Source organism: Scyliorhinus torazame, chromosome 13, assembly GCF_047496885.1.
Source record: "Scyliorhinus torazame isolate Kashiwa2021f chromosome 13, sScyTor2.1, whole genome shotgun sequence".
Taxonomy (NCBI): domain Eukaryota; kingdom Metazoa; phylum Chordata; class Chondrichthyes; order Carcharhiniformes; family Scyliorhinidae; genus Scyliorhinus; species Scyliorhinus torazame.
Genome location: NC_092719.1, coordinates 203,126,182 through 203,152,290, shown reverse-complemented (window position 1 = coordinate 203,152,290; position 26,109 = coordinate 203,126,182). Strand labels below are relative to the sequence as shown.

Here is a 26,109-nt window from a genome sequence, read left to right as displayed (position 1 = left end):
GCTTCATCACAAGTCTAGATTTCTTGGAGAAAAAATAAAAAGGATCAAATTGTCTGTATTGAAAACTGATGTAATGAGACACAAGGGCTTTTTTCCAAAACAGAATTAGATTTTGTTTTTCTGTATAAATTGCAAGGTTCATAGGACTGATTTCAAGTACAGCCCCTTTTATAAATGAGTATAAACCACAGCTAGGGCATTGGTTCAAGTTATGTGAGGCAGTGAAGACAGAGGTGAAAATAAGGGGATATACCATAAACTGAATGTAAATTTATCATTGACATTTGTGGACGCATGCGCTGTTTTCTTTATAATCAAACTGTTTGGTTCAATATGAGCTTTTTGGAATGACGCTAACAATGTCCAGGCTAGCATTCAGTTAGCTGAGAACAGGCCAATTTTTTCACTTGATTGGAGCAATATCAGAAATATCCGATCATAAAACCTTTTTTTTGTATGTAGTCAAGAACTACAAAGACAGTGGGATGCATGTGCAAGTAGCAGCAACAATCCAATAGTGCCCTTAACTTTAAATGTTATTTCCCATTCAAGAGATCAGGAAGTCAAGTGACCTGATCCTAGGTGTCTGGTGCTCCAGACCAATTTGATGGAAGATGTGCTGCTGCAGCATGGATTGACTTGCCGTTCAACTGAAAACCGTTTCCCCTGGTTGTTGTGTTGACTGATTTTGCATACACACTGTCTGATAAACCCATATCCTGTTGTGAGGTGTTAGTACACTAATGTGGTGCAATGCCTCATTTCCAAATTGATCCTAGGACTTTCCTGGTAAAGGATAACAAAAGCTCAAGCAGAACAATTTTCCTTTAAAATGAAATAGGCAACTTTGTATTTAGCCACTTCTAAATTACTTACTACATTTTGTGCTTGTTATCAGATCTATGTATTTGTGCTTTATACAGAACAATGACATTGTGTCAAAGGCATTTTTATTAAAATACAAGTTAAATTTTATGATACACTCAAGGTCATGAGCAGTCTAAAAAAACATAAATATGAAGCAAGTTGCTGCTGAGCATCAGAAGGTCAGGAACAAGCTTTAGTAGTAAGTGATTAAAATGAGTTATTTTAGATCCTTCATCAGTTTCTGCTCCTTTCAAATGCACATTGTACCATTGTTGAAGGCAGCTGAGTGATCTGCTCCCAGGCTTCAAACCTGCTTTGAAATCCGCCACTATGAAGTATATGAGATCAGTTTTGGAATGACGTGAAAATTTTCTTTGCAACTAAGTTTGTACTTTAGCAAGTATCCTTATGAGATGGGATAGCAAACACTGTCCTTTCACATCTGTGGCTTGGATTTAAATTTGGCCCCGCGTTTTTGGGTGAAAGACTTCTAGCACCTTTAAGAATCTTGACGTGAGTGTTTTTTGGCATCTGGATCCTTAATTAAATGGCCGTGAGTTCACAACAAATTTTCCATAATTTAGGAATGGTTGTGGTTGTACAGGGATGGACATTGTAAAAAATGCAGTATTGTAGGAGATACTAAATTGGGATTAAGGCACGTTATGGGGATTGGGTTTTAAGATAATTAACCAGTGTCTGACTGTGTTTCTGTGAGAGGTGGGAGGTTAATTTAGTTAATAAAAATGCAATTATTTGATATGTTATGTCATAATATACAACATTCCAGACATAGTATAAATTGTATATTGTAACAACAAGAGCTTTATTGAGCAGCTTGAGCTAAGGGAAGTCTTAAGACTGATTCCAGGGGGCCAAATGTGCTAGTAATATATTCTGTATACATGCCTGGTGGGTTTGCTTTGTATTGGCAGACCTTTTGACAGTTGCTCTGTTCAGGTGATGTTGCCGATCTGGCTGTTGGCATTTAGCCAAGAAAAGGGATCAGTTGCTGGTTCAAGCACAAAGTGTCAATTCAGTGGAATATAATGATGAGTTGCAGGTTTGAGGAAACCCAGCCTGAAATGCCATTGAGTAAGTGATGTAGGAAAGCATTCTAGTTCTCGTTCAATAGGGTGCTTGCTATTTTTGATGTTTGCAGCATCTTTTGCTAGCCGGGTTGTCCTCCATGACACGCATACATTATCTTTTTACACTATTCTTTAATTTCAGTGAATTTCTCACAGAATTGAAGTTAGTCACTCTTTTACATCAATTTATATGACGTGGTGTGCAGGAGAATAGTACTGTAAGAGGTATGACAGCAAGCCCACTCCCTGTATTTTCAGTTGGTGATAGTGTAATGCACAAAGTTTTGAAATTACATTGTTGTGACAGTTTTATGCTGTGGTATTGGGTTGATGCCACTTGCACACTTCATGAATGTCATTACAGTCCGTCCGGTGAAAAGACAGTCTGTTAACCCATTTTACCTCGAGGTTTTCCCATATTTCTAATTTTTAAATAAGAATTATCAGACCTTCCCTTGAAGTTTGAGCGCATAGGAATATTAGGGATCGCTTCAAAAATCTGTTACGCAGTGTAAATTCTCGTGAGTCTAATCTGGAAAATCCTTTCGTGGGTTTAAAAAAAAAAAGTCTATGGTTTTTTTTTATTTAAAAAAAAAAACAGGTTTTACCAGTGCAACCGTGGGCAGAGATTTATTATGATAGATCTGTGATGTAAAATATTTATTGTCAAGAAACAATCCTGAGAGAACCCATAACTCAAGCTGCTTAATAAAGCTCTCATTATTACAATGTACAATTTATACTATGACTGGAATATTGTATATTATGATGTAACCTATCAAACAATTGCATTTTTACTCCAAAGTTTAGCCAGGGATCTTATGCTTAAATTTACTATTCTGAAACTTTATGAAACTGTTATTGACTTAATGCCTTGACAGATTTCGGAAATTAGGATTCGTTTCCGTGCAATTATATCATGGGGTCCACTGTTTGGCCAACAGAAAATACTATTGAGTTGCAAATATATAGACATGCGAGCTTGAATTGAGCAGTGTAAGATTTTTAACAGCACAAAATTTAATCAGCAATAGAGCATTTTTCCCTTTTGGGGTGACTTGTGGATAAGTATCTTATCCACAAGGTTCTTGGATTACACTGGATTATCTGCTAGGACTGACTCAGCAGTAGCAGCTGATGAGTACTTGTTGTTCCTAACTGGTTCAGTGACTTGGCTAAATCCTGAAAGTGCATTGTAAACTAAACCCATAGTTCACAAGTTGTGTTTTAATATAAAATTTGTAAACCCGTTGCACATCTAATTTGTAATAATTCAATGCTTGTGGTGTTTCTACCCAGTAACATCGGCTTTCAGTGGTAGCAGCAAACCATTACTAAATGTAGGGTTTGTTTTCCTTCTGTTGTACTGCCAAAAGCAAAACATGCAAATCAAATTTTATTGTGTCCGCATTGAACTCATAAGCTTAAAAGTACAGATGACTTTCCAAAAATAAGGGAGTGCATGTTGATTTCTAAGAAGGTGCAATAGAGATTGACAGTATAGAGGACAAAGTACCTGGCCAGTTTAAGGTAGTGGCAGATTCGTCATGAGATTTTGCAGTACCTTCACGCTACTTAAACTTTGTTCAACTTGTGCAATGGGTCGGAAAGTCTCCATTAGCGATGTTAGATGAAGCCACAGATTCTGCTGAGGTTAGCACCTACTGTGTTAAAAAAGGACAAGAATAGCTTTCATTTTATTAAGGCAAAGCATGACTTAAAATAAATTTTCGTAATTTTAAAACAATTTAAATTTTTTTCTGCAAGCACTAACACAATAGAGCGTGTCTCACTCCAGATCGCTTACTCTTACTGGACCTTGTGACTTGGCCTGCTTCCATCTTATTGAAGACTAATAAGGATGGGCTAAGTGTAGGTAACCTAATCCCCTGAGCTCCCTTTCCCATTATGTACATAAATGCATAATTGTGCATTCAAGCACTAATTTGGGAGAAATAACTCCCTTCCTACACGTGCGCACTGCCATGGGAATATTGATACTTTTGTCTTGAAACAGTACTAAATGATCACTCATTTTTTACAGAAATATCTGACTATACAAGGGAAGTATGTCACCATGCACTACAGCAATCCAAGACCAAAGGCTTATGAAGATTGGCTTTGTGGCAAGGTATTTTGATTACTCACCATTAGTAGTTATTTTGGTTTAGTATGGTGGTGATCTATTTGAATGCTTTTTAAAAACAATATATTAGAACATGCCATGATTATTTGAAGGGTGGGTAATGTTACGTCTACAGGATGACCTTTCGAATAATTAGTTATTAAATCAAAGTAATTTTTGGTGAATTAAATTTCCATGTGTTGGATGTAGTTGTTTTACTGCATTAGAACTGAAATACTTTCCCAGTATCTAATCTCAGTAAATATTTTCAGTTATTTGGAAAGGGAAAATATGAAATAGCTGTTAATTCACGACACCCTAAAAATATAGATTGTCATTGTAAAATATTCGTTACGTTTCATCTTGCATATTGGAGTGTAATTTTCTATATTAGTTACTAATTTAAAATTATAGTAGACTTGAATTTCATGTATAAGTCAGTTTCTGATATTTGTAAATTTTATAAACTTGCGAATACAGTGCGGCATATATAACTTCAAGAGGCGAGAAAAATGTTTCAAATGTGGGGCTTCGAAATCTGGTAAGTAAATATGAACTGATATCAGCTTCCACGCTTATCCAGAATTGGCAGTGCACTGAATTGCATTGTGCCATCTTCATGGCTCACTACCATGTTCTAGTTTAAATTCAATTTCAATGAGCTCAACTTCTTAACTGGAGTTGTCTACAGTGACCTTTGTTGAGGTACAGGAATCTCTTCCTGATTACCTCTTCATTACTCCTATACCATTCTGACATTCTTATGTTTAGGAAAGATTGCATATCCAGGAAACAGTAGACCAATCAGCTTAACATCAGTGGTAGGAAAAATAATGAAATCCCTGCTAAACGAGGAAGTAGAAAAACATCTAGAAGTCAAAAATACAATAGTCAACATGGATTTCTGAAGGGAAAGTTTTGTTTGATGGAATTCTGTGAAGCAGTAGCAGCGATAGTAGACAAGGGAAATGTAGATGTGATGTATCTAGGTTTCCAAAAGGCCTTTGACAAAGTACCTCTATGATATCTACTATGATTCTATGATAATGCAGTGCAGTCAGTGATTATAACTTTGTTGGATTCAAGATTGTTATGGAAAAGAACAATGATGGGCCTGAGATCAAAGTTCTAAACTAGGGGAAGACCAATTTTAATAAGATCAGATGTGATTTGGCCAGAGTGGACTGGGAACAGACACCTCTAAGTAAATCTGTGACAGAACAGTGGGGCGCATTCAAGAAGGAAATAGGGAGAGCACAGGGCCAACATGTTCCAATCAAGAAAAAGGGTGAGACCACAACCGACAAATCTAGTGAACCCTGGTTATCGAGGGATATACAGCATTGGATCAGGAAAAAAAGGGAGGCTTATGGTAGATATCGAGGGCTCAAAACAGCAGAAGCCTTAGAGGCGTATAGAATGTGCAAGAGGCAACTTAAAAAGGAAATCAGGAGAGCAAAAAGGGGACATGAAAGGATACTGCCAAGTGAAATAAAGGAAAATCCTAAGTTTTACGAGTACATTAAGAATAAAAGGATAACTAGGGAAACAGTAGGGCCCATTAAGGACCGCAGTGATAGTTTGTGTGTGGAGCCGGAGGATATAGGTAATTATTACACAATTAATACTTTGTGTCACACCCCCACAACCCAAAAGATGTGCAGGGTAGATGGGTTGGCCACGCTAAATTGTCCTTTAATTGGAAAAAATTAATTGGGTACTCTAAATTTATTTCAAAAAACTTGTGCCAGTGTTCACTCATGAGGGATAGTGTGGATATAGAAATCCTTGAGAAAGACTATTAAAATTATACAGATTAACATAGACAGAGAGGAGGTTCTCAGTGGTCTTCTGGCAGGCTTAAAAGCAGACAAATCTCCAGGGCCAGATTAAATGTATCCCAGGCTGTTGAGTGAGGCAAGGGAGGAAATAAGGGCACTGGCAATAATTTTCAATTCCTCTCTGGGCACAGGAGAGGTGCCAGACGACTGGAGGATAGCTAATGTGGTACCTTTATTCAAGAAGGGAGGAAGGGATAAATCCAGAAACTTCCATGGTAGGGAAGCTATTGGAAGCAATTCTGAGGAACAAAATTAATTTGCATTCGGAGAGGCAGGGTTTAATGAAGAACAGTCTGCATTGTTTTGTTAAGGGGAGGTCATGTGTGACCAACTTGATTCAATTTTTCAAGGAGGTGATCAGATGTGTAGATGAGGGAAATGCATTTGACATAATTTACTTGGACTTCAGCAAAGCTTTTGATAAGGTCCCACATGGGAGACTGATAGCGAAGGTAAGAGCCTTTGGGATCCAAGGATATTTGGTAAATTGGATCCAAAATTGGCTGAGTGGCAAGAAGCAGAGTATCGTGGGGTGTTTTTCTGACTGGAAGCCTGTGTCCAATAGGGTCCGTGTTGGGGCCCTTGCTGTTTGTGGTTTATATAAATGATTTAGAAATGAACGTAGGAGGGTTGGATCAGTAAGTTTGCGGATGATACGAAAATTGGTGGTGTGGTAAATAGTGGTGTGTAAATAGTGGTAAATAGTATTGGTGGTGTGGTAGCCTTTGATTACAGGATATAGATGGGCTGATCAGTGGCAAATGGAATTCAATCCGGAGAAGTGTGAGTGATGCACTTGGGCAGTACAAACAAGGCAAGGGAATACATGATAAACTGCAGGACCCTGTGAAGCACCGAGGATCAGAGGGACCTTGGTGTGCATGCACACCGGTCCCTGAAGATAGCAGATCAGGTAGATACCTTGGTTAAGAAGGCATATGGTAAACTTGCTCTTATTAGCTGAGGCAGGGAGATAATGCTGGAACTGTATAAAACATTGGTTAGGCCACAGCTAGAGTAGTGTGCGCAGTGTTGGAATCCACATGAGAGGATGTGATAGCGCTGGAAAAGGTGCAGAGGAGATTTACCAAGATGGTGCCTGGGTTGGTGAGTTTTAGTTATGAAAAGAGATTGGATAGACTTGGATTGTTTCCTTGGAGCAGAGGAGACTATGGGGGGCATGATTGAGATGTATAAAATTGAAGGGCATCGATAGAATAGACAGGAAGAAACACCCCTTGGTGGAGGGATCAATGAGTGGGGGCATAGATGTAAAGTAAGGGCAGGAGATTTAGAGGGGATGTGAGCAAAAACCTTCCCAGAGGGTGGTTGGAAATTGGAACTCGTCTGAAAGGGTGGTGGAGGCAGAACCCTCATACCATTTAAGTATTGAGATGTGCACTTGCCATCCCAAGGCTATGGGGCCAAGTGCTGGGAAATGAGATTAGAATAGTTGGTAGCAGTTTTTGACTGGCGTAGGCTGTATGACTATGATAATATGACCGGAGGGCTGTATGACTATGATAATAGACAAATGGGTAAGGCCAGAACATGCAAAGTCAGGGGACAAATGGAATAGGCCTGACTGAGAAACAAAACAGGGAGGTATGGTAAAGCACAGGTATTTAGAGTGGATTATTGCAGGGACAACTGTTCATAATTTATATCTGTGATTATGCTTTCAAATCAAAAACACATCTCTAAATTTGGACTACATCAAATTGAGAGGGATAGTTAACACTGTGGAGGACTACAACAAACAAGAAGCTGTAATGAACCTTTAGAATGGGCATTTCATGGCAGGTAATTGTGAAATATTACATTTTGGTTAAAATTTGTTCACAAATGAGAAAATTTAAATCTAAAATGGGTAGATGAGCAAACCGGTCTGAGAGCACAAATGCACGAATCATTGGAAATTGTGACACCGTTCAATAGGGTCAAGTAGTAGAGTATTATTCGAGGAATTTAATTGAAAAGTAGAGACGTTTTACTCCATCTGTATTAAACCTCGGTTAGAGAACAATTGAAGTCATTTCTACAGTTCTGGTCACCATGCTAGAAATTAGGCAACGGGGTGTAGGACTGTCAGAGGATACAGCAGGATTTAGATTGTTTGGAGACTTGGGCGGAGAGATGGCAGATGGAGTTTAATCCGGACAAATGTGAGGTAATGCATTTTGGAAGGTCTAATGCAGGTAGGGAATATACAGTGAATGGTAGAACCCTCAAGAGTATTGAAAGTCAAAGAGATCTAGGAGTACAGGTCCACAGGTCATTGAAAGGGGCAACACAGGTGGAGAAGGTAGTCAAGAAGGCATACGGCATGCTTGCCTTCATTGGCCGGGGCATTGAATATAAGAATTGGCAAGTCATGTTGCAGCTGTGTAGAACCTTAGTTAGGCCACACTTGGAGTATAGTGTTCAATTCTGGTCGCCACACTACCAGAAGGATGTGGAGGCTTTAGAGAGGGTGCAGAAGAGATTTACCAGAATGTTGCCTGGTATGGTGGGCATTAGCTATGAGGAGCGGTTGAATAAACTCGGTTTGTTCTCACTGGAACGAAGGAGCTTGAGGGGCGACCTGATAGAGGTCTACAAAATTATGAGGGGCATAGACAGAGTGGATAGTCAGAGGCTTTTACCCAGGGTAGAGGAGTCAATTACTAGGGGGCATAGGTTTAAGGTGAGAGGGGCAAGGTTTAGAGTAGATGTACGAGGCAAGTTTTTTACGCAGAGGGTAGTGGGTGCATGGAACTCGTTACCGGAGGAGGTGGTGGAAGCAGGGACGATAGTGACATTTAGGGGCATCTTGACAAATACATGAATAGGATGGGAATAGAGGGATACGGACCCAGGAAGTGTAGAAGATTGTAGTTTAGTCGGGCAGCGTGGTCGGCACGGGCTTGGAGGGCCGAAGGGCCTGTTCCTGTTCTGTACATTTCTTTGTTCTTTGTTCTTTGGGTGGGTGCAAAAACGATTTACAAAATTTAAGCCAGAACTGAGAGGTGATTATAATAGGAAAGGATGAGCATGCAGTGTCTCCTTTTTCTCTTGGCAAAAGAAAGTTAGTGACCCAGTAGAGGCGTTTAAAAATGTTAAAAAGCATCGATAGTCTGGTGTCAGTGTGTTTCTATTTGAGGGGAAGAGCTCTATTACAGGGAATTGTTCCCCTCTATTGAGGGGAAGAGCTCTGAAGGCCATCAATCTAAGACAGTCACCGAGAAATGCAATAGGGAATTCAGAAGAAACTACTTGGAGAGTGGTGAGAATATGGAAGATGTTGCCACAAGAAGTAGTTGAGATATGCAGCGGAAGGAAAATGAGAATACGTTGACTGATGAAGGATGTGAGGATGCTTGACTGAAGCATAAATGCTGGTTGGGCTTGTTATGATCCCATTTGAAAAACTGGACGGGAAAATCCCAGAATGAAACACTGGCTCAAAAGACTGTAACTTGCACTTTTCAAAATAAAATTTGAAGGAAGTATCACAAGACTGCTAACTAGTTTTAACAACAATAAAAAAGCACCTATTAAACGCTACAGAAAATTGGATTATATCACAATACTCCTTTAGTTTACCAATGGCACACAGGTTTTAGGATTAACACTGATTACAAAGCACATCTTAAATTACAGTGGTCTGATTGACACACAAAGTCCTTTTTAAGCACACAAGATAACTGGTAAAAAGATACTCCTCCTGAACCTATGTGAATGTCTGGATTTCTCCACCGCCTCCCCCAAGATGATTCTTGTACCGAGAGCCCCCTTGTTTCACCGAACTCTGACTTCATCACACGTGATTTCAAATTCCACTTTCAAAAGTCACACTTTCAAATCATCTTTTAAATTATGCTTTCCCTCTGCTGTTTCCATCAAACTTTCATTTTCCGGTTTTACACCTCTCCCTTCAGGTTTCCTTTGTCTTAAAGGCTTTTACACAAATTTTGAGGTCCGGCCACCGATTTCCACAATTATTTCAAATAATATCGTCCAAACTGTAGTAATTTCTCACAAACCTTAACATGACTGTAGATATCTTTTTGACCTCTCACAATCCAATGCCTTTTCAACTCTGATTTTACTGAACAGTAATCTGTCTGGTTCCCAGTTCTGTTAACTCCAGACTTCTTGGAAACTTCTCTTAATTTATCTAGTTTCTTTAACTAGCTGGAGTTTAGATTTCCGGCATCTATTTTCTTAACCATTACTCCATAGTATGGCTTTTCGTCTAGCAAGGCTGAGAGAAATGTTCCCTCTATATCCTTCTAAAGCTAACTACCTCTAATAGAGCTGCCTTCTCTTTCACTACTTATCTCCAACTGCAATCAAATTAGCTAAACTAAAACTTAAAAGCTCCAGTTACTAAACAACCACTGCTGATTTATTTACTCTTCATGCTGTAGCCCTCTGTAAGCACACTAGAATCGCAGTTTGAATTGAAACCAGCCCCCACACACAAACACATTTGTCCAGCATAAATCTGCGAACTAGGTTTTACCCTTACAGACACAGAAACATCAAATTGAACCCACTTATAACTACCTTTATTTTTGTAATAGGCTGAATGGCTTTTTTTTGTGCGATATGCAATTTTATATAATCCCTTGGTAAAATGGAACAGCGTTTTACATATGTGATAGCATCAACTAATTTCTGGATGAGTTGAATTTCCTTTTGCTCAATTTTAAAACCCAACTCCTTTCCTTCTGGTTCCTCCCAGAACCTAGGTTTTTGACTGTAACTTATTCCATCATCCTACATTTCCACTTGAACTACTTCTACTTTACACAGTTGTTACATCTGATCCATCGACTGCTTATTGTAGCTTCGGTAACATTGAATGCTTTTACCTGTACATTACCTCTGCTGCTGCTGAAGCCCTGATCAGCATCTTCATTATTTTAGAATTAATGCTGTTCTTACCGCCCTCTTGTTCCCACCTCTATGCTTTGGTTAATTTATATGCTAATTCAAATGAAAATAAGATCTCTCTATAGCCTTAATTCATAGAATCATAGAATTTACAGTGCTGAAGGAAGCCATTCGGCCCAGAGAGTCTGCACCGTGGCTCTTTACATCCTTTCCTCAACTATCCCCAAGTTTGGAAAGAGAACCCCACTCAAGCCCACGCCTCCACCCTATTCCTGTAACTCAATAACCCCACTTGACCTTTTTCGACACTAAGGGCAATTTAGCATGGCCAATCCACCTAACCCGCACATCTTTAGGCTGTGGGAGAAACCGGAGCACCCGGAGGAAACCTACGCAGACATGGGGAGAACATGCAGACTCCGCACAGACAGTGACTCAAGCCGGGAACCGAACCCAGGACTCTGGATCTGTGAAGCAATTGTGATAACCACTGTGTTACCGTGCTGCCCTTGATTCATTTTGCCTTGTATTGTCACTGGACTAGTAATCCAGAGACCCAAGGTAATGCATTGGGGATCTGGGTCTGAATCCCACCATGGCAGATGGGTGAAAATTTGATTCAATAAAAAAAAAAAATCTGGCATTAAAAGTCTGAATGATTTAAAAAAAAAAAAAAACATTTTTATTGGTTATCAAGTGGGGAAGGAAGCAGGGAAACCGAGCAATACACAGTTATCCATTAAGTCCCCCCACCCCCAAATATACAACACAAAATTATTTTTAAAAACTGAACTTAATAGTCAACAGCAATCAATTCCTTGAAGACCGAGCCAAAGGATTGCCATCTACAAAAGATATTCTCCGTTAAACTCCTCATGGCATACATAAAAAGGACATCAAGATTTCTAACCAGTATTCGATAGTTTGGGGGATTTCCAGGTCAATAAAATCCACCTGTGAGCTATCAATGAAGCAAATGTGGTAACGGCGACTTCATTCTTAGTGAGACTGGTCGGTATGGATGAAATTCCGAATATGGCTGTTAAAAGGATTGGGCTCTCGGGTCAATATCCAGAATATTGGTGAGGGTGTTGTTTTAAAAAAAAAAGATGACCAGATCTGAACAGCCAGAACATATCGGGTGTGGTCAGCGGCGCAAGTGTTTGTCTGTATGAGGAGAAAACCTGCTAATTCTGGCTTTAGTAAAGTGAATTCTATGCAGGACTTTAAATTGAATTAAACTTAACCGAGTGTTGACCCTCCCACCTGTCGTCAGTGAGACACAGCCCAAGCTCAGCCTCCCGGTCCTCTTATCTGCTACAGAGGGGAGGGCCCGGAGGATACCATGCGATGATACAGCCTTGAGAAAGAACCACTACTGGTTTGGGCACAAACAGATTCCTCTCAAACAAACTTGGGGATAGTTGAGGAAAGGATGGAAAGTGCGAGCGGACAAAACCACAGACTTGGAAATGATGAAAAGGGACTAGATTTGGGTAAATCAATGTGCCCGTGAGCCTGCTGAAACTGGCAGTGTTTCCATCTACGAACAGTTTGCAGAAATGTGCTTCCCCTCTACAAGACTTAAAAGTCTAATGATGAATGTGTAATCTTTGCCAATTGTCGTGAAAACCTATCTGGTTCACTAATGTCCTTTAAGGAAGGAAATCTGCCTTCCTTACCTTGTCTGGCCTACATGTGACTCCAAACCCACAACAATATGCTTGACTCTTAAATGCCCTCTGAAAGGGCCCAGCGAGTCACTCAGTTCAAGGGACAAACACTGGTTTAGTTTAGAGAAGTTACCCAAGAATACTGGCGGCTTCATTGTGAAGCTGGATTTGTAACTTTAAAATATTCTGAATTTTAAAAGAAAAATTAGAGCACCTGATTCTTTTTTCCAATTAAGAGTCAATTTAGTGTGGCCAATCTATCTACTCTGCACATCTTTGGGTTGTGGGGGTGAGACCCACGTAGACACGGGGAGAATGTGCAAACTCCACATGCAGTAACCTGGGACCGGGATCGAAGCCGTGTCCTCAGAGCTGTGAGGCAGCAGAGCTAACCACTGGGTCACCGTGCCGCCCATAAAAATATTCTGAAAATTTAATGGAGGATTGCATTTGATGCTGTAGAGCTGCTCATTTAATATTAATGCTGAACTGCCTGTAATGTTTATTTTACTGTATTGAAGCACCTCACAGTGTAGCATGATCTATGCAGAAAACCTGAATATTGTTGCATTTTGTGTGATGGCCGCTTTGAAATATTCTTTCAGATAATTTCATGGCACAGTGGTTAGCACTGCTGCCTCACAGCGCCAGGGACCCATGTTCGATTCTTACCTCTGGTGACTGCGTGGAGTTTGCACGTTTTCCCTGTGTCTGTGTGGGTTTCCTTCGGGTGTTCCGGTTTCCTGTCCAAAGATGTGCCGGTTAGGTGAATTGGCAGTGCTAATATTGCCCAACAGTTAGGTAGCGTTATGGGAATAGGGGCGGAGAATTGGACTCGAGGGTGCTCTATCTGAGCCAGGGCCGGTGCAGACTCAATGTGCCGAATGGCACTCTATCTGCACTAGGGATTCTATGATTTACGAATAAAGTATATTTTTCCAAACAAAATCTAATATTAATGGTTGGCACTACTGACGAGAAATTTGAAGAACATACTTAGCCTAGCACTGATGCAATGAAGATTGACAATTAATTCCTGGTTTGAGAATGATGGCCTCAGAAGAGATCAAGTAGAATAGCCATAAGACTTAGGAGCAGAATTAGTCCATTCGACCCATCGAGACTGCTCCGCCATTCAATCATGGCTGATGTGTTTCTCATATCCTACCTTCTCCCCATAATCCCATACCATTGAAACATACAATAATAATCTTTACTGGTAGGCTTACATTAACACTGCAGTGAAGTTACTGCGAAAAGCCACTAGTCGCCACACCCCAGCACCTGTTCGGGTACACTGAGGGAGAATTCAGAATGTCCTATTACCTAATAGCACTTCTTTCTGGACTTGTGGGAGGAAATCGGAGTACCCGGGGAGAGCATGGGCGGCACGGTAACACAGTTGTTAGCACAGTTGCTTCACAGTTGCAGGTTCGATTCCCAGCTTGGGTCACTGTGCGGAGTCTGCACATTCTCCCCGTGTCTGCGTGGGTTTTCTCGGGGTACTCCGGTTTCCTCCCACAGTCCAAATATGTGCGAGTTAAGTGGATTGGCCATGCTAATTTGCCCTTAGTGCCCAAAAAGGTTAGATAGGATTACTGGGTTACGGGGATAGGGTCGAGGTCTGGGCTTAGGTAGGGTGATCTTTCCATGGGCAGGTGCAGACCCGATGGGCCGAATGGCCTCCTTCTGCACTGTAAATTCTATGAACATGCAGATTCCGCACAGACAGTGACCCAAGTAGGAATTGAACCCTGTGCTGCCAAGATCATATGAGGACTTAACAGGATAGAAGCCAAGAGTCTGTTCATCTGGCTGGAGAATCTAGAACTATGGAGCATAGTCTCATGATAAAGGGTCAGTCATTCAGGACTGAGATGGAAAATGTTTCCACTTATAGAATTGTTCCATAAAACAGACTATAACTTTAAAAAAAAAAATTTAGAGTGCCCAATTAATTTTTTCCAAGTAAAGGGCAGTTTAACGTGGCCAATCCACCTACCCTGCACATCTTTGGGTTGGGGGAGGGCGAAACCTACGCAAACATGGGGAGAACGTGCAAACTCCACACGGACAGTGACCCAGAGCCGGAATCGAACCTGGGACCTCGGTGCCGTGAGGCAGCAATGCTAACCACTTCGCCACCGTCTGCCCTCACTATAACCTTTGTACTGTTGCATGATTTCCAGTTTATTCAGTAGTCACTGATTTATTCATTTTATAATGAAATTTGGTATCTGTTTTTCTTTTACCCAGAGTCGGAACAGGATCAACACCCTGCATCAGTCGAAGTTCAACAATCACTTGATTACTACAGTGATAGTAAGCTAAACTGGTTTTCTGAGAATTTCCTGCCTGTTTATTTGATATCTTTTGAAAATAGTTCTGTTAACATTTATAATGTACATTAGCTGCAGAATTTCTTGGTAATCATTGCAATAAATTTCCAGTAATAAATCTTACACTACATTGCCAGTGGGAAGATCATGTTTTATGTTAAACCGTAGAAGAATATTCAAATACATTTAAATCTTAATGGATTTGTACTTTCTCTAGCTTCTCCATAATTGCAAACTATATTCATCCAGTTATTCACCATCCATCTTTTTAATTTCATTTTCGGAAAGTGGGTGTCGCTGGCTCCATCAGCATTTATTGCCCATCCCTAATTGCGCTTGAGAAATGTGGTGGTGAGCTGCCGACTTGAACCGCTGAGGTGTAGGTGCACCCACAGTGCTACTAGGTTGGGAGTTCCAGGATTTTGACCCAGTGAAGGAACGGCGATATATTTTCATGTCAGGATGGTGAATGACTTGGGGAACTTGCAGGCAGTGGTGTTCCCATGTATCTGTTGCCCTCCTAGGTGGTAGCGGTCGTTAGGTTTAGAAGATGCTGCCTAAGGAGTCTTGGTTAATTCCTGAAATGCATCTTGTAGTTTTTACACACTGCTATCACTGGTGAAGGGGTGCTAATCAAGTGGAATGCTTGGTCCTGGATGATGTCCAGCTCCTTGAGTTTTGTTGGAGCTGCACCCACCAGGCAAGGAGAGAGTATTCCATCACACTCCTGACTTGTGACTTGTAGACGGTAGATAGGCTTTGTGGATTCAGGAGGTGAGTGATTCAGTGCAAGATTCCTAGCCTCTGACCTGCTCTTGTAGTCGCACTATTTATATGGCTAGCCCATTTCAGTTTCTGGTTATTGTAACCTCAAGAATGTTGATAATGGTGGATTCAGTGATGTGAATGCCATTGAATGTCAAGTTCCGATGGTTAGATTTGCTTTTGTTGGAGATTGCCATTGCTTGGTACTTTTGTGGCTCGAATGTTAGCTGTTGCTTGCGGCCCAAGCATGTCTATCGTCCCAGTCTTCCTCAATTTGGATTGGACTGCTTCAGTATCTGAGGCGGCACGGTAGCACAGTGGTTAGCACAGTTGCTTCACAGCTCCAGGGTCCCAGGTTCGATTTCCAGCTGGGTCACTGTCTGGGCGGAGTCTGCATGTTCTCCCCGTGCCTGCATGGGTTTCCTCTGGTACTCCGGTTTCCTTCCACAGTTGTGCAGGTTAGGTGGATTGGCTATGATAAATTGTCCTTCGTGTCCAAAAAGGTTAGGTGGGGTGTGGGCTTGGGTGGGGTGCTCTTTCCAAGGGCCGGTGCAGACTCAATGGGCCGAATGGCCTCCTACACTGTAAATTCTATTTCTGAGTTACAAATGGTGCCAAACATTGTACAGTGACCATCTGAAATTTCTTCAGCCAGAGAGTGGTGGGTCTGTGGAATTCATGGCCACAGAGGGCGGTGGAGGCCGGGACGTTGAGTGTCTTTAAGACAGAAGTTGATAAATTCTTGATTTCTCGTGGAATTTTGTGGAATTTCTCGTAGTTATGTAAATATGGTCACACCCAAGGTGCAGGCAGAGAAATGGGTGACCACCAGAAAGGGCAGGCAGTCAGTGCAGGAATCCCCTGTGGTTGTCCCCCTCTCGAACAGATATACCCCTTTGGATACTGTCGGGGGGGATAGCCTATCAGGGGAAAACAGCAGCAGCCAGAGCAGTGGCACCACGGCTGGCTCTGATGTTCAGAAGGGAGGGTCAAAGCGCAGAAGAGTAATAGTAATAGGGGACTCTATAGTCAGGGGCACAGATAGGCGCTTCTGTGGACGTGAAAGAGACTCCAGGATGGTATGTTGCCTCCCTGGTGCCAGGGTGCAGGATGTCTCCGAACGGGTAGAGGGAATCCTGAAGGGGGAGGGCAAACAGGCAGAGGTCGTTGTACATATTGGTACTAACGACATAGGCAGGAAGGGGCATGAGGTCCTGCAGCAGGAGTTCAGGGAGCTAGGCAGAAAGTTAAAAGACAGGACCTCGAGGGTTGTAATCTCGGGATTACTCCCTGTGCCACGTGCCAGTGAGGCTAGAAATAGGAAGATAGAGCAGATAAACACGTGGCTAAACAGCTGGTGTAGGAGGGAGGGTTTCCGTTATCTGGACCACTGGGAGCTCTTCCGGGGCAGGTGTGACCTGTATAAGATGGACGGGTTGCATCTAAACCGGAGAGGCATAAATATCCTGGCCGCGAGGTTTGCTAGTGTCACACGGGAGGGTTTAAACTAGTATGGCAGGGGGGTGGGCACGGGAGCAATAGGTCAGAAGGTGAGAGCATTGAGGGAGAACTAGGGAATAGGGACAGTGTGGCTCTGAGGCAGAGCAGACGGGGAGAAGATGCTGAACACAGCGGCTCTGGTGGCCTGAAGTGCATATGTTTTAATGCAAGGAGCATTACGGGTAAGGCAGATGAACTTAGAGCTTGGATTACTACTTGGAACTATGATGTTGTTGCCATTACAGAGACCTGGTTGAGGGAAGGGCAGGATTGGCAGCTAAACGTTCCAGGATTTAGATGTTTCAGGCGGGATAGAGGGGGATGTAAAAGGGGAGGCGGAGTTGCGCTACTTGTTCGGGAGAATATCACAGCTATACTGCGAGAGGACACCTCAGAGGGCAGTGAGGCTATATGGGTAGAGATCAGGAATAAGAAGGGTGCAGTCACAATGTTGGGGGTATACTACAGGCCTCCCAACAGCCAGCGGGAGATAGAGGAGCAGATAGGTAGACAGATTTTGGAAAAGAGTAAAAACAACAGGGTTGTGGTGATGGGAGACTTCAACTTCCCCAATATTGACTGGGACTCACTTAGGGCCAGGGGCTTAGACGGGGCGGAGTTTGTAAGGAGCATCCAGGGGGGCTTCTTAAAACAATATGTAAACAGTCCAACTAGGGAAGGGGCGGTACTGGACCTGGTATTGGGGAATGAGCCCGGCCAGGTGGTAGATGTTTCAGTAGGGGAGCATTTCGGTAACAGTGACCACAATTCAGTAAGTTTTAAAGTACTGGTGGACAAGGATAAGAGTGGTCCGAGGATGAATGTGCTAAATTGGGGGAAGGCTAATTATAACAATATTAGGCGGGAACTGAAGAACATAGATTGGGGGCGGATGTTTGAGGGCAAATCAACATCTGACATGTGGGAGGCTTTCAAGTGGCAGTTGAAAGGAATACAGGACCGGCATGTTCCTGTGAGGAAGAAAGATAAATACGGCAATTTTCGGGAACCTTGGATGACGAGTGATATTGTAGGCCTCGTCAAAAAGAAAAAGGAGGCATTTGTCAGGGCTAAAAGGCTGGGAACAGACGAAGCCTGTGTGGCATATAAGGAAAGTAGGAAGGAAATTAAGCAAGGAGTCAGGAGGGCTAGAAGGGGTCACGAAAAGTCATTGGCAAATAGGGTTAAGGAAAATCCCAAGGCTTTTTACACATACATAAAAAGTAAGAGGGTAGCCAGGGAAAGGGTTGGCCCACTGAAGGATAGGCAAGGGAATCTATGTGTGGAGCCAGAGGAAATGGGCGAGGTACTAAATGAATACTTTGCATCAGTATTCACCAAAGAGAAGGAATTGGTAGATGTTGAGTCTGGAGAAGGGGGTGTAGATAGCCTGGGTCACATTGTGATCCAAAAAGACGAGGTGTTGGGTGTCTTAAAAAATATTAAGGTAGATAAGTCCCCAGGGCCTGATGGGATCTACCCCAGAATACTGAAGGAGGCTGGAGAGGAAATTGCTGAGGCCTTGACAGAAATCTTTGGATCCCCGCTGTCTTCAGGGGATGTCCCGGAGGACTGGAGAATAGCCAATGTTGTTCCTCTGTTTAAGAAGGGTAGCAAGGATAATCTCGGGAACTACAGGCCGGTGAGCCTTCCTTCAGTGGTAGGGAAATTACTGGAGAGAATTCTTCGAGACAGCATCTACTCCCATTTGGAAGCAAATGGACGTATTAGTGAGAGGCAGCACGGTTTTGTGAAGGGGAGGTCGTGTCTCACTAACTTGATCGAGTTTTTCGAGGAGGTCACTAAGATGATTGATGCCGGTAGGGCAGTAGATGTTGTCTATATGGACTTCAGTAAGGCCTTTGACAAGGTCCCTCATGGTAGACTAGTACAAAAGGTGAAGTCACACGGGATCAGGGGTGAACTGGCAAGGTGGATACAGAACTGGCTAGGCCATAGAAGGCAGAGGGTAGCAATGGAGGGATGCTTTTCTAATTGGAGGGCTGTGACCAGTGGTGTTCCACAGGGATCAGTGCTGGGACCTTTGCTCTTTGTAGTATATATAAATGATTTGGAGGAAAATGTAACTGGTCTGATTAGTAAGTTTGCAGACGACACAAAGGTTGGTGGAATTGCGGATAGCGATGAGGACTGTCTGAGGATACAGCAGGATTTAGATTGTCTGGAGACTTGGGCGGAGAGATGGCAGATGGAGTTTAATCCGGACAAATGTGAGGTAATGCATTTTGGAAGGGCTAATGCAGGTAGGGAATATACAGTGAATGGTAGAACCCTCAAGAGTATTGAAAGTCAAAGAGATCTAGGAGTACAGGTCCACAGGTCATTGAAAGGGGCAACACGGGTGGAGAAGGTAGTCAAGAAGGCATACAGCATGCTTGCCTTCATTGGCCGGGGCATTGAGTATAAGAATTGGCAAGTCATGTTGCAGCTGTATAGAACCTTAGTTAGGCCACACTTGGAGTATAGTGTTCAATTCTGGTCGCCACACTACCAGAAGGATGTGGAGGCTTTAGAGAGGGTGCAGAAGAGATTTACCAGAATGTTGCCTGGTATGGAGGGCATAAGCTATGAGGAGCGATTGAATAAACTCGGTTTGTTCTCACTGGAACGAAGGAGCTTGAGGGGCGACCTGATAGAGGTATACAAAATTATGAGGGGCATAGACAGAGTGGATAGTCAGAGGCTTTTCCCCAGGGTAGAGGGGTCAATTACTAGGGGGCATAGGTTTAAGGTGAGAGGGGCAAGGTTTAGAGTAGATGTACAAGGCAAGTTTTTTACGCAGAGGGTAGTGGGTGCCTGGAACTCACTACCGGAGGAGGTAGTGGAAGCAGGGACGATAGGGACATTTAAGGGGCATCTTGACAAAAATGTGAATAGGATGGGGATAGAAGGATACGGACCCAGGAAGTGTAGAAGATTGTAGTTTAGTCGGGCAGTATGGTCGGCACGGGCTTGGAGGGCCGAAGGGCCTGTTCCTGTGCTGTACATTTCTTTGTTCTTTGTTTGTTCTTTGTAATTAAGGGCTATGGAGAGCGAGCGGGTAAATGGAGTTGAAATCAGCCATGGTTGAATGGTGGAGTGGACTCGATGGGCCGAATGGCCTTACTTCCGCTCCTATGTCTTATGATCTTATGGCCACTTCTGACCTTATGATGGAAGGAAGGTTATTGACGAAGCAGCTGAAGATGGATGGGCCTAGGACACTACCCTGAGGAACTCTTGCAGTGATGTTGTACAGCTGAGTGGCCCTGGCTGGACGCAAATTGCGATTCAGTGAGCAGTTTTTTTGCCAAGCAAGTGCTGCTTGATAGCACTGTTGCTGACAACCGAGAACAGACTGATGGTAATTGGCCTTGTTGGTTTTGACTTGCCTTTTGTGTACAGAAGATATCTGGGAAATTTTCCACATTGCTGGGTAGATGCCAGTGTTTGTAGCTATACTGGAAGCAGCAGGTTCTGGAGCACAGGTCTTCAGTACTATTGCTGGAATATTGTCAGGGCCCATAACAGTTGCTGTATCCAGTGCCTTCAGCAGTTCTGTGATATCATGTGGAGTGAATCAAATTGGCCCAAGAGTTGCATCTGTGATGCTGGAGACCTCCGGAACAAGCCGAGCTGTATCACCCACTTGGCACTTATGGCTGAAGATAGTTGCACATATTCCAGCCTTTTGCACTGAAATGCTGGCTCCTCCATCATCGATGATGGGGATGTTTGTAGCGCCGCCTCCTCGAGTAAGTTGTTTTTTGGTCTCTACCATTCACGATGATGTGACAGGACCAGAGCTTAGATCTGTTCTGTCGATTGCGGAATCGTTTAGTTCAGTGCTGTTTGGCACGCAAGTAGTTGTGTGTTTTAGCTTCACCTCTTCTCCAGGTTTGCCTGGTGCTGTACATGCCATGCCCTCCTGCACTCTTCATTGAACCAGGGTTTGTGATAATGGTTGTGTGGGAGATATGCTGTGCCATGAGGTTACAGATTGAGGTAGTTTTGAAGGATGTTTTTGTGATACTGATCGTCCTCCGTGCGTGACTCATCACGTGATTAAACTTGCTCAGTGTGTCATAGCAGCAACTGGCAGGAAGCTAGGGTTGACCTATTTCTGCACAGAAATGGGAGTGCAGGAGTGATGTAACCGTTAGGAAGCTCTAATCAAGACTGCCCTGACTGGCGGCGCAGTGGTTAGTACTTCTGCGTCACGGGGCTGAGGATTGGGTTCAATCCCGGCCCCGGGTCACTGTCCGTGTGGAGTTTGCACATTCTCCCCGTGTCGACATGGTCTCACCCCCACAACCCAAAGATGTGCAGGGTAGGTGGATTGAGCACGCTAAACTGCCCCTTAATTGGGGAGGGAAAAAAAGAATTGGGTATTTTAAATTTATTTTTTAAAAGACTGCCCTGGCTGGAACAAAATCTGACTTTTGTGGTTTGCTGACCTACATTGGCTCCTGGTCCAAAATGCTTCAAATTTCAAATTCTCATTTCTGAAATCTCTTCATGGGCACCGCTGTCCCCATTCCTATAACCGCCTCCATTGCTCCATACCTCTAAATGATATGCATTCCTCAATTCTTACCATTTATGCACCCAGAATTTCCTTTGCTCCACTATTGGTAGCTGTACTTAGAGTACCCAATTTGTTTTTCCAATTAAGGGGCAATTTAACATGACCAATTACCCTGCACATCGTTGGGTTGTGGGGGTGAGACCCACGCAGACAAGGGGAGAATGTGCAAACTCCACGCGGGCAGTGACCCAGCGCTGGGATCGAACAAGGGTCCTCGGCGCCGTGAGGCAGAAGTGCTAATCACTGTGCTGCCCTCTGTTGGTATCTGTACTTGCTATGAAATTCCCTTCCTGGGCACCATGATGGCATCCCCACTCTGCCTTTTGGCACCCCCTGCTCTGCCCTTTGGCGCTCCGCCGATTGGCGTCCCTTGTTATCTACTCATTGGACAATCGGGGCTATTAGAAATTAGTGAGACATTAATTGTACTTGATATTGACATGCAAGTTTCTGACGTTAACATGACCATAATTAACTGTATGGATATGCTGAATATGTAGTGTTTCCTCCGGTAATATCTTGTCAATTTATATAAATTTTTATTCCCCTTTTAAACAGCTGTCATTTTAAGAAACATTAGCTCCCACACTTCAGTGGAGTCCATCTTAAGTGCTCTTTCTCCACATGCTGCATTGTCTCTTTCCAATATTCGGCTGATTAAGGATAAGCAGACCCAACTGAACAGGGGCTTTGCTTTTGTGCAGCTTGCTTCTATTGTGGTGAGTTTTTATTGTTAATCATTTAATTGATGTTAGTGCTAAGCCATGTGGTTTTGAGTTATTTGTTCATCTCCTTGCATAGCTCACCATACAGTTCCTCGAGCTGAGAAATCTGCAAATGCTGAACTGTAGCAGATTATACTTCAGACAAAATACCACAGTGATCTCAGTCTTTTGGGTGATTTGGGTTGTAATTTCTGTTAACTGTATTTTGGTTAATGCTGAATTATATGCTGCCTGATTTGAGGAATACTCAAATGAAAAACTAAATGCTCCCAAATTGGCGCAATGAGCGATGTAACCACGTACCCAGTATTCGTGACATTTTCTATCTCCCATATCAACTTTGACACGGCCTTTCTGAATTTAATACCAATTGACAGTTTTATGTTTTGGGCCTGTGCACACGAGGAACAGAGTATAATTGATTTTTCATTGTGAAGAACATGAGGTTTACTTTCCATCACTATAAAAAACACATTCAATCTTAATCTCCAAGGCGCGAAGCCAGTGCACGCTGAATTTAAATACACATTTCCTAATTGCCTGCCTGTACCTTTTACAGCACTGGCTTTCCTTTTTTTTTTTTGTTGAAATTTTTTATTTAAAACATATTTGTAACATTTCCAGAGAGAGTGTTTACGACTACCTGATCTCTTATCCTTGAGTGGGTCAGTGATTTTACTATTAAGCCATAGAAATTAGCTTGAGGGAGCAGTGCACATACATCGCTGTCCCATGACCCACACTGAACAAATATTTTATGTAAAAATTGCTCCAATATCATTGTAGTCATCTTTCTCTCTCTCTCGCTCTCTCTCTCTCTCCCCCCACACACCAAGGACCCATTAACCTGATTGTATCTCACCGTGCGCTTTCAAGTCCCTTAACCAGCCCCTAGCCCATCCCCCTATCCGAAGCCCTGATGTCTTGCCAAAAGGTACCAAGCGCAGGGCCTCCTTTGCAGGGCCCCTCTCTCTATGCTATACCCCCAAAACACCCTACACAATGCGCCCTCCAGCCCCCGCTCTCTGTCCCGGCTGAAAACAATTTTGGATAGAACATTACAGTACAGGATAATTTAACAAACCGCCGCCACACAAAAGCTCTGAGAGACCAGAGTCCTTTAGTTCAAGTCGAGCTTCTGTTAATAAAAGTCCACACCTAGTCAGAGCAAATTAGGTTAACAGACCGCTGCCACTGTACAGCACTGAGATAACTAAGTGCCCTTTAGTTCAAGTCCAGCTTTTCTTTAATAAAAGTCCAAACCTGTTCTGGTGTCTCAAAGTTGTAGTGGAGTTCCTCAAACGTAACCCAAAGCTTCGCAGGATACAGCATTCCAAACCTCACTCCTTTTTGTAGAGGGCTGCCTTTACCTTGATGAATCCTGCACGCCTCTTGGCCAGGTCTGTTCCCAAGTCCTGGTAGATGCGCACCTCACAATCCTCCCATCTGCTGCTCCTCTCCGCCTTGGCCCATCGCAGCACACGTTCCCTGTCAGCAAGCCGGTGAAAGCGGACCACCAAGGCCCTCGGTCGGTCGCCCGTCCTGGGCTTCCTTGCGGGGTTTCTATGCGCCCCATCCAACTCCAGGGGTCGGGGGAAGACCTCCGGCCCCATCAGCGCCTCAAGCATACCTTTCACGTATGCACCCACATCCGACCCCTCGGTGAGGCACACGGTCCTCAAATTCTGCCTCCTGGCTCTGTTCCCCAGCTCTTCAAGCTGCTCCTGCATCCTCCTCTGGCGGGCATTCAGCTCTTTCACCTCGTGCTCCAGCTCCGCCACCATGTCCGCCTGGCTGGAGAGCTTCACCTCGACCTCCCTGAGCGCCTTATCCTGGACCGCCTGCGCCTCGACCATTCGGTCCATTACCGCCCTCATCGGGTCCAACGTGTCCCTCTTCAATTCGGCGAAGCTGTTCTTAAAAAACTCCATCTGCTGCTCCCTTGGCCAGTGAGCCTCAGCTCCCTGGTACCTGCCATCCGCCATGTTTCGCCGCCTGGCCTGGGGTCCCCACTGCTCCCGCTTCGAGCCCTGCCGCTCCGCTCTACCACTTCTGGTCCACCTGCTCATACCCTGTGGGGGGGGGGGGGGGAAGCCTCTTCCCTATCTTCTCCTCAACCTAACCAGGTCAGGGCAGCTTGGTGGCACAGTGGTTAGCATTGCTGCCTATGGCACTGAGGACCCAGGTTCGAATCTCAGCCCTGGGTCACTGTCCGTGTGGAGTTTGCACATTCTCCCCGTGTCTGACGGTTTCACCCCAACAACCCAAAGATGTGCAGGATAGGTGGATTGGCCACGCTAAATTGGCCCTTAATTGCAAAAAATAATTGGGTACTCTAAATTTTTTTTAAAAACTAACCAGGTCGCCAGGTCCCGCAAAAGTACGTTTAAAAGGTCCGTTTGCCCATCGTGGGTGGGAGCAATCTGACCTGCGACCTGCTTCCTCGAGGGTGCCACCAGAAGTCCCCACAGCACTGGCTTTCCTAACCAGTTGATACTTGGATGTGGCATGTTTTGTGTGTTTTAATAAAAAACTTAGCTTTTTAAAAACTGCATAAGCGGGCAAGGATATGGATTAATTTAATGTCTACTGTGTTCAGTCAAGCAATTCTTTTGAATAGTCACTGTCAAATCACTGCACCCTAGAAGCTGCAATTTACACCAGGTACCTTGTAAAATGCTTAATGCAGGTTCTTGGATAATGTGATAACGTCTTGTTCTTGCTTTCTACAAAGCAATCTCTTTGGTTGAGAGTACAACTTTGGAGCCCCATTTCCCTGTTTGCCTTCCCTAAAAAGATCTGTTTTGATTAAGTGGATTTGGGTGTGCAGTTCATTAATTTGATCCTTTGCTGGATGCATTAAATAATTACACGCCTTCCAATTAACAATGGTCACCGTTTAATTTGTGCGAAGTGGTTTTGAGCCATTTATTCACTACAAGTGCATGCCTACCTTCTGTGCTGTGAGTAAGGGAATGTAAATTTTCCCTTATCCCCACCAATTGCCACCCTTGTGGGGATTGAAATGAAATGAAATGAAAATCGCTTATTGTCACAAGTAGGCTTCAAATGAAGTTACTGTGAAAAGCCCCTAGTCGCCATATTCCGGCGCCTGTTCGGGGAGGCTGGTACGGGATTGAATGTGCAAAAGTATTTTCTTTGAACGAATAAGAACTGTTGTTAGTATCCACTTGCTTTAAGTTCTTAGAATTAGCCAAATAAAACAATTGGAGGAACAGCAAATTATCACAACTCTAGCCTCATTATGAACACCGCTGCTCACTAAAGCTAAGTGTATAATTATTAATAATGCTGAAATAAGAGTGAACAATTTTGAAATCTTAAAAGGATGCCAAGGTTAAAAACCAGTAAATCCACCAAAAGAAAATGTGGGAGAACTGGAATCTTGCCTGTCCGACCACCCCCTCCAACCATGAATATTGCTTTGATGACCCTCTCAAATGTATCTTTAGTGCAATCAAATTCACCACTCGCTGTCTTCCTCCTTTTTGCAATTTACAGGAGGCGTCTCAGCTTCTTCAGATACTGCAGTCCTTACAGCCACCACTGAGCGTTGATGGCAAAACTATTGGCGTTGATTTTGCAAAGAGCGCAAGGAAGTAAGTAACTAGCCGCTAAACTGATACCGTTACTTTACTTTACCCCCAAATTTAGGTTTAGCTGGAAACCTGTCCTCCAATTCAGTGTTGCTCT

General features: G+C 43.3%; 1 protein-coding gene across 5 annotated transcripts in view; it reads left to right on the top strand.

Annotated features, from left to right (window-relative positions):
- LOC140388541 (RNA-binding protein 5-like) overlaps positions 1–26,109 on the top strand; it is a 58,175-nt gene that overhangs the window by 14,412 nt on the left and 17,654 nt on the right. For all 5 annotated transcript variants that reach the window (XM_072472916.1, XM_072472913.1, XM_072472917.1 and 2 more), the window contains 5 exons: positions 4,003–4,089; positions 4,564–4,624; positions 14,735–14,800; positions 22,229–22,389; positions 25,918–26,015. In XM_072472916.1, coding sequence (XP_072329017.1) covers positions 4,003–4,089; positions 4,564–4,624; positions 14,735–14,800; positions 22,229–22,389; positions 25,918–26,015 — 473 coding nt within the window. The remainder of the gene's footprint in view (positions 1–4,002; positions 4,090–4,563; positions 4,625–14,734; positions 14,801–22,228; positions 22,390–25,917; positions 26,016–26,109) is intronic.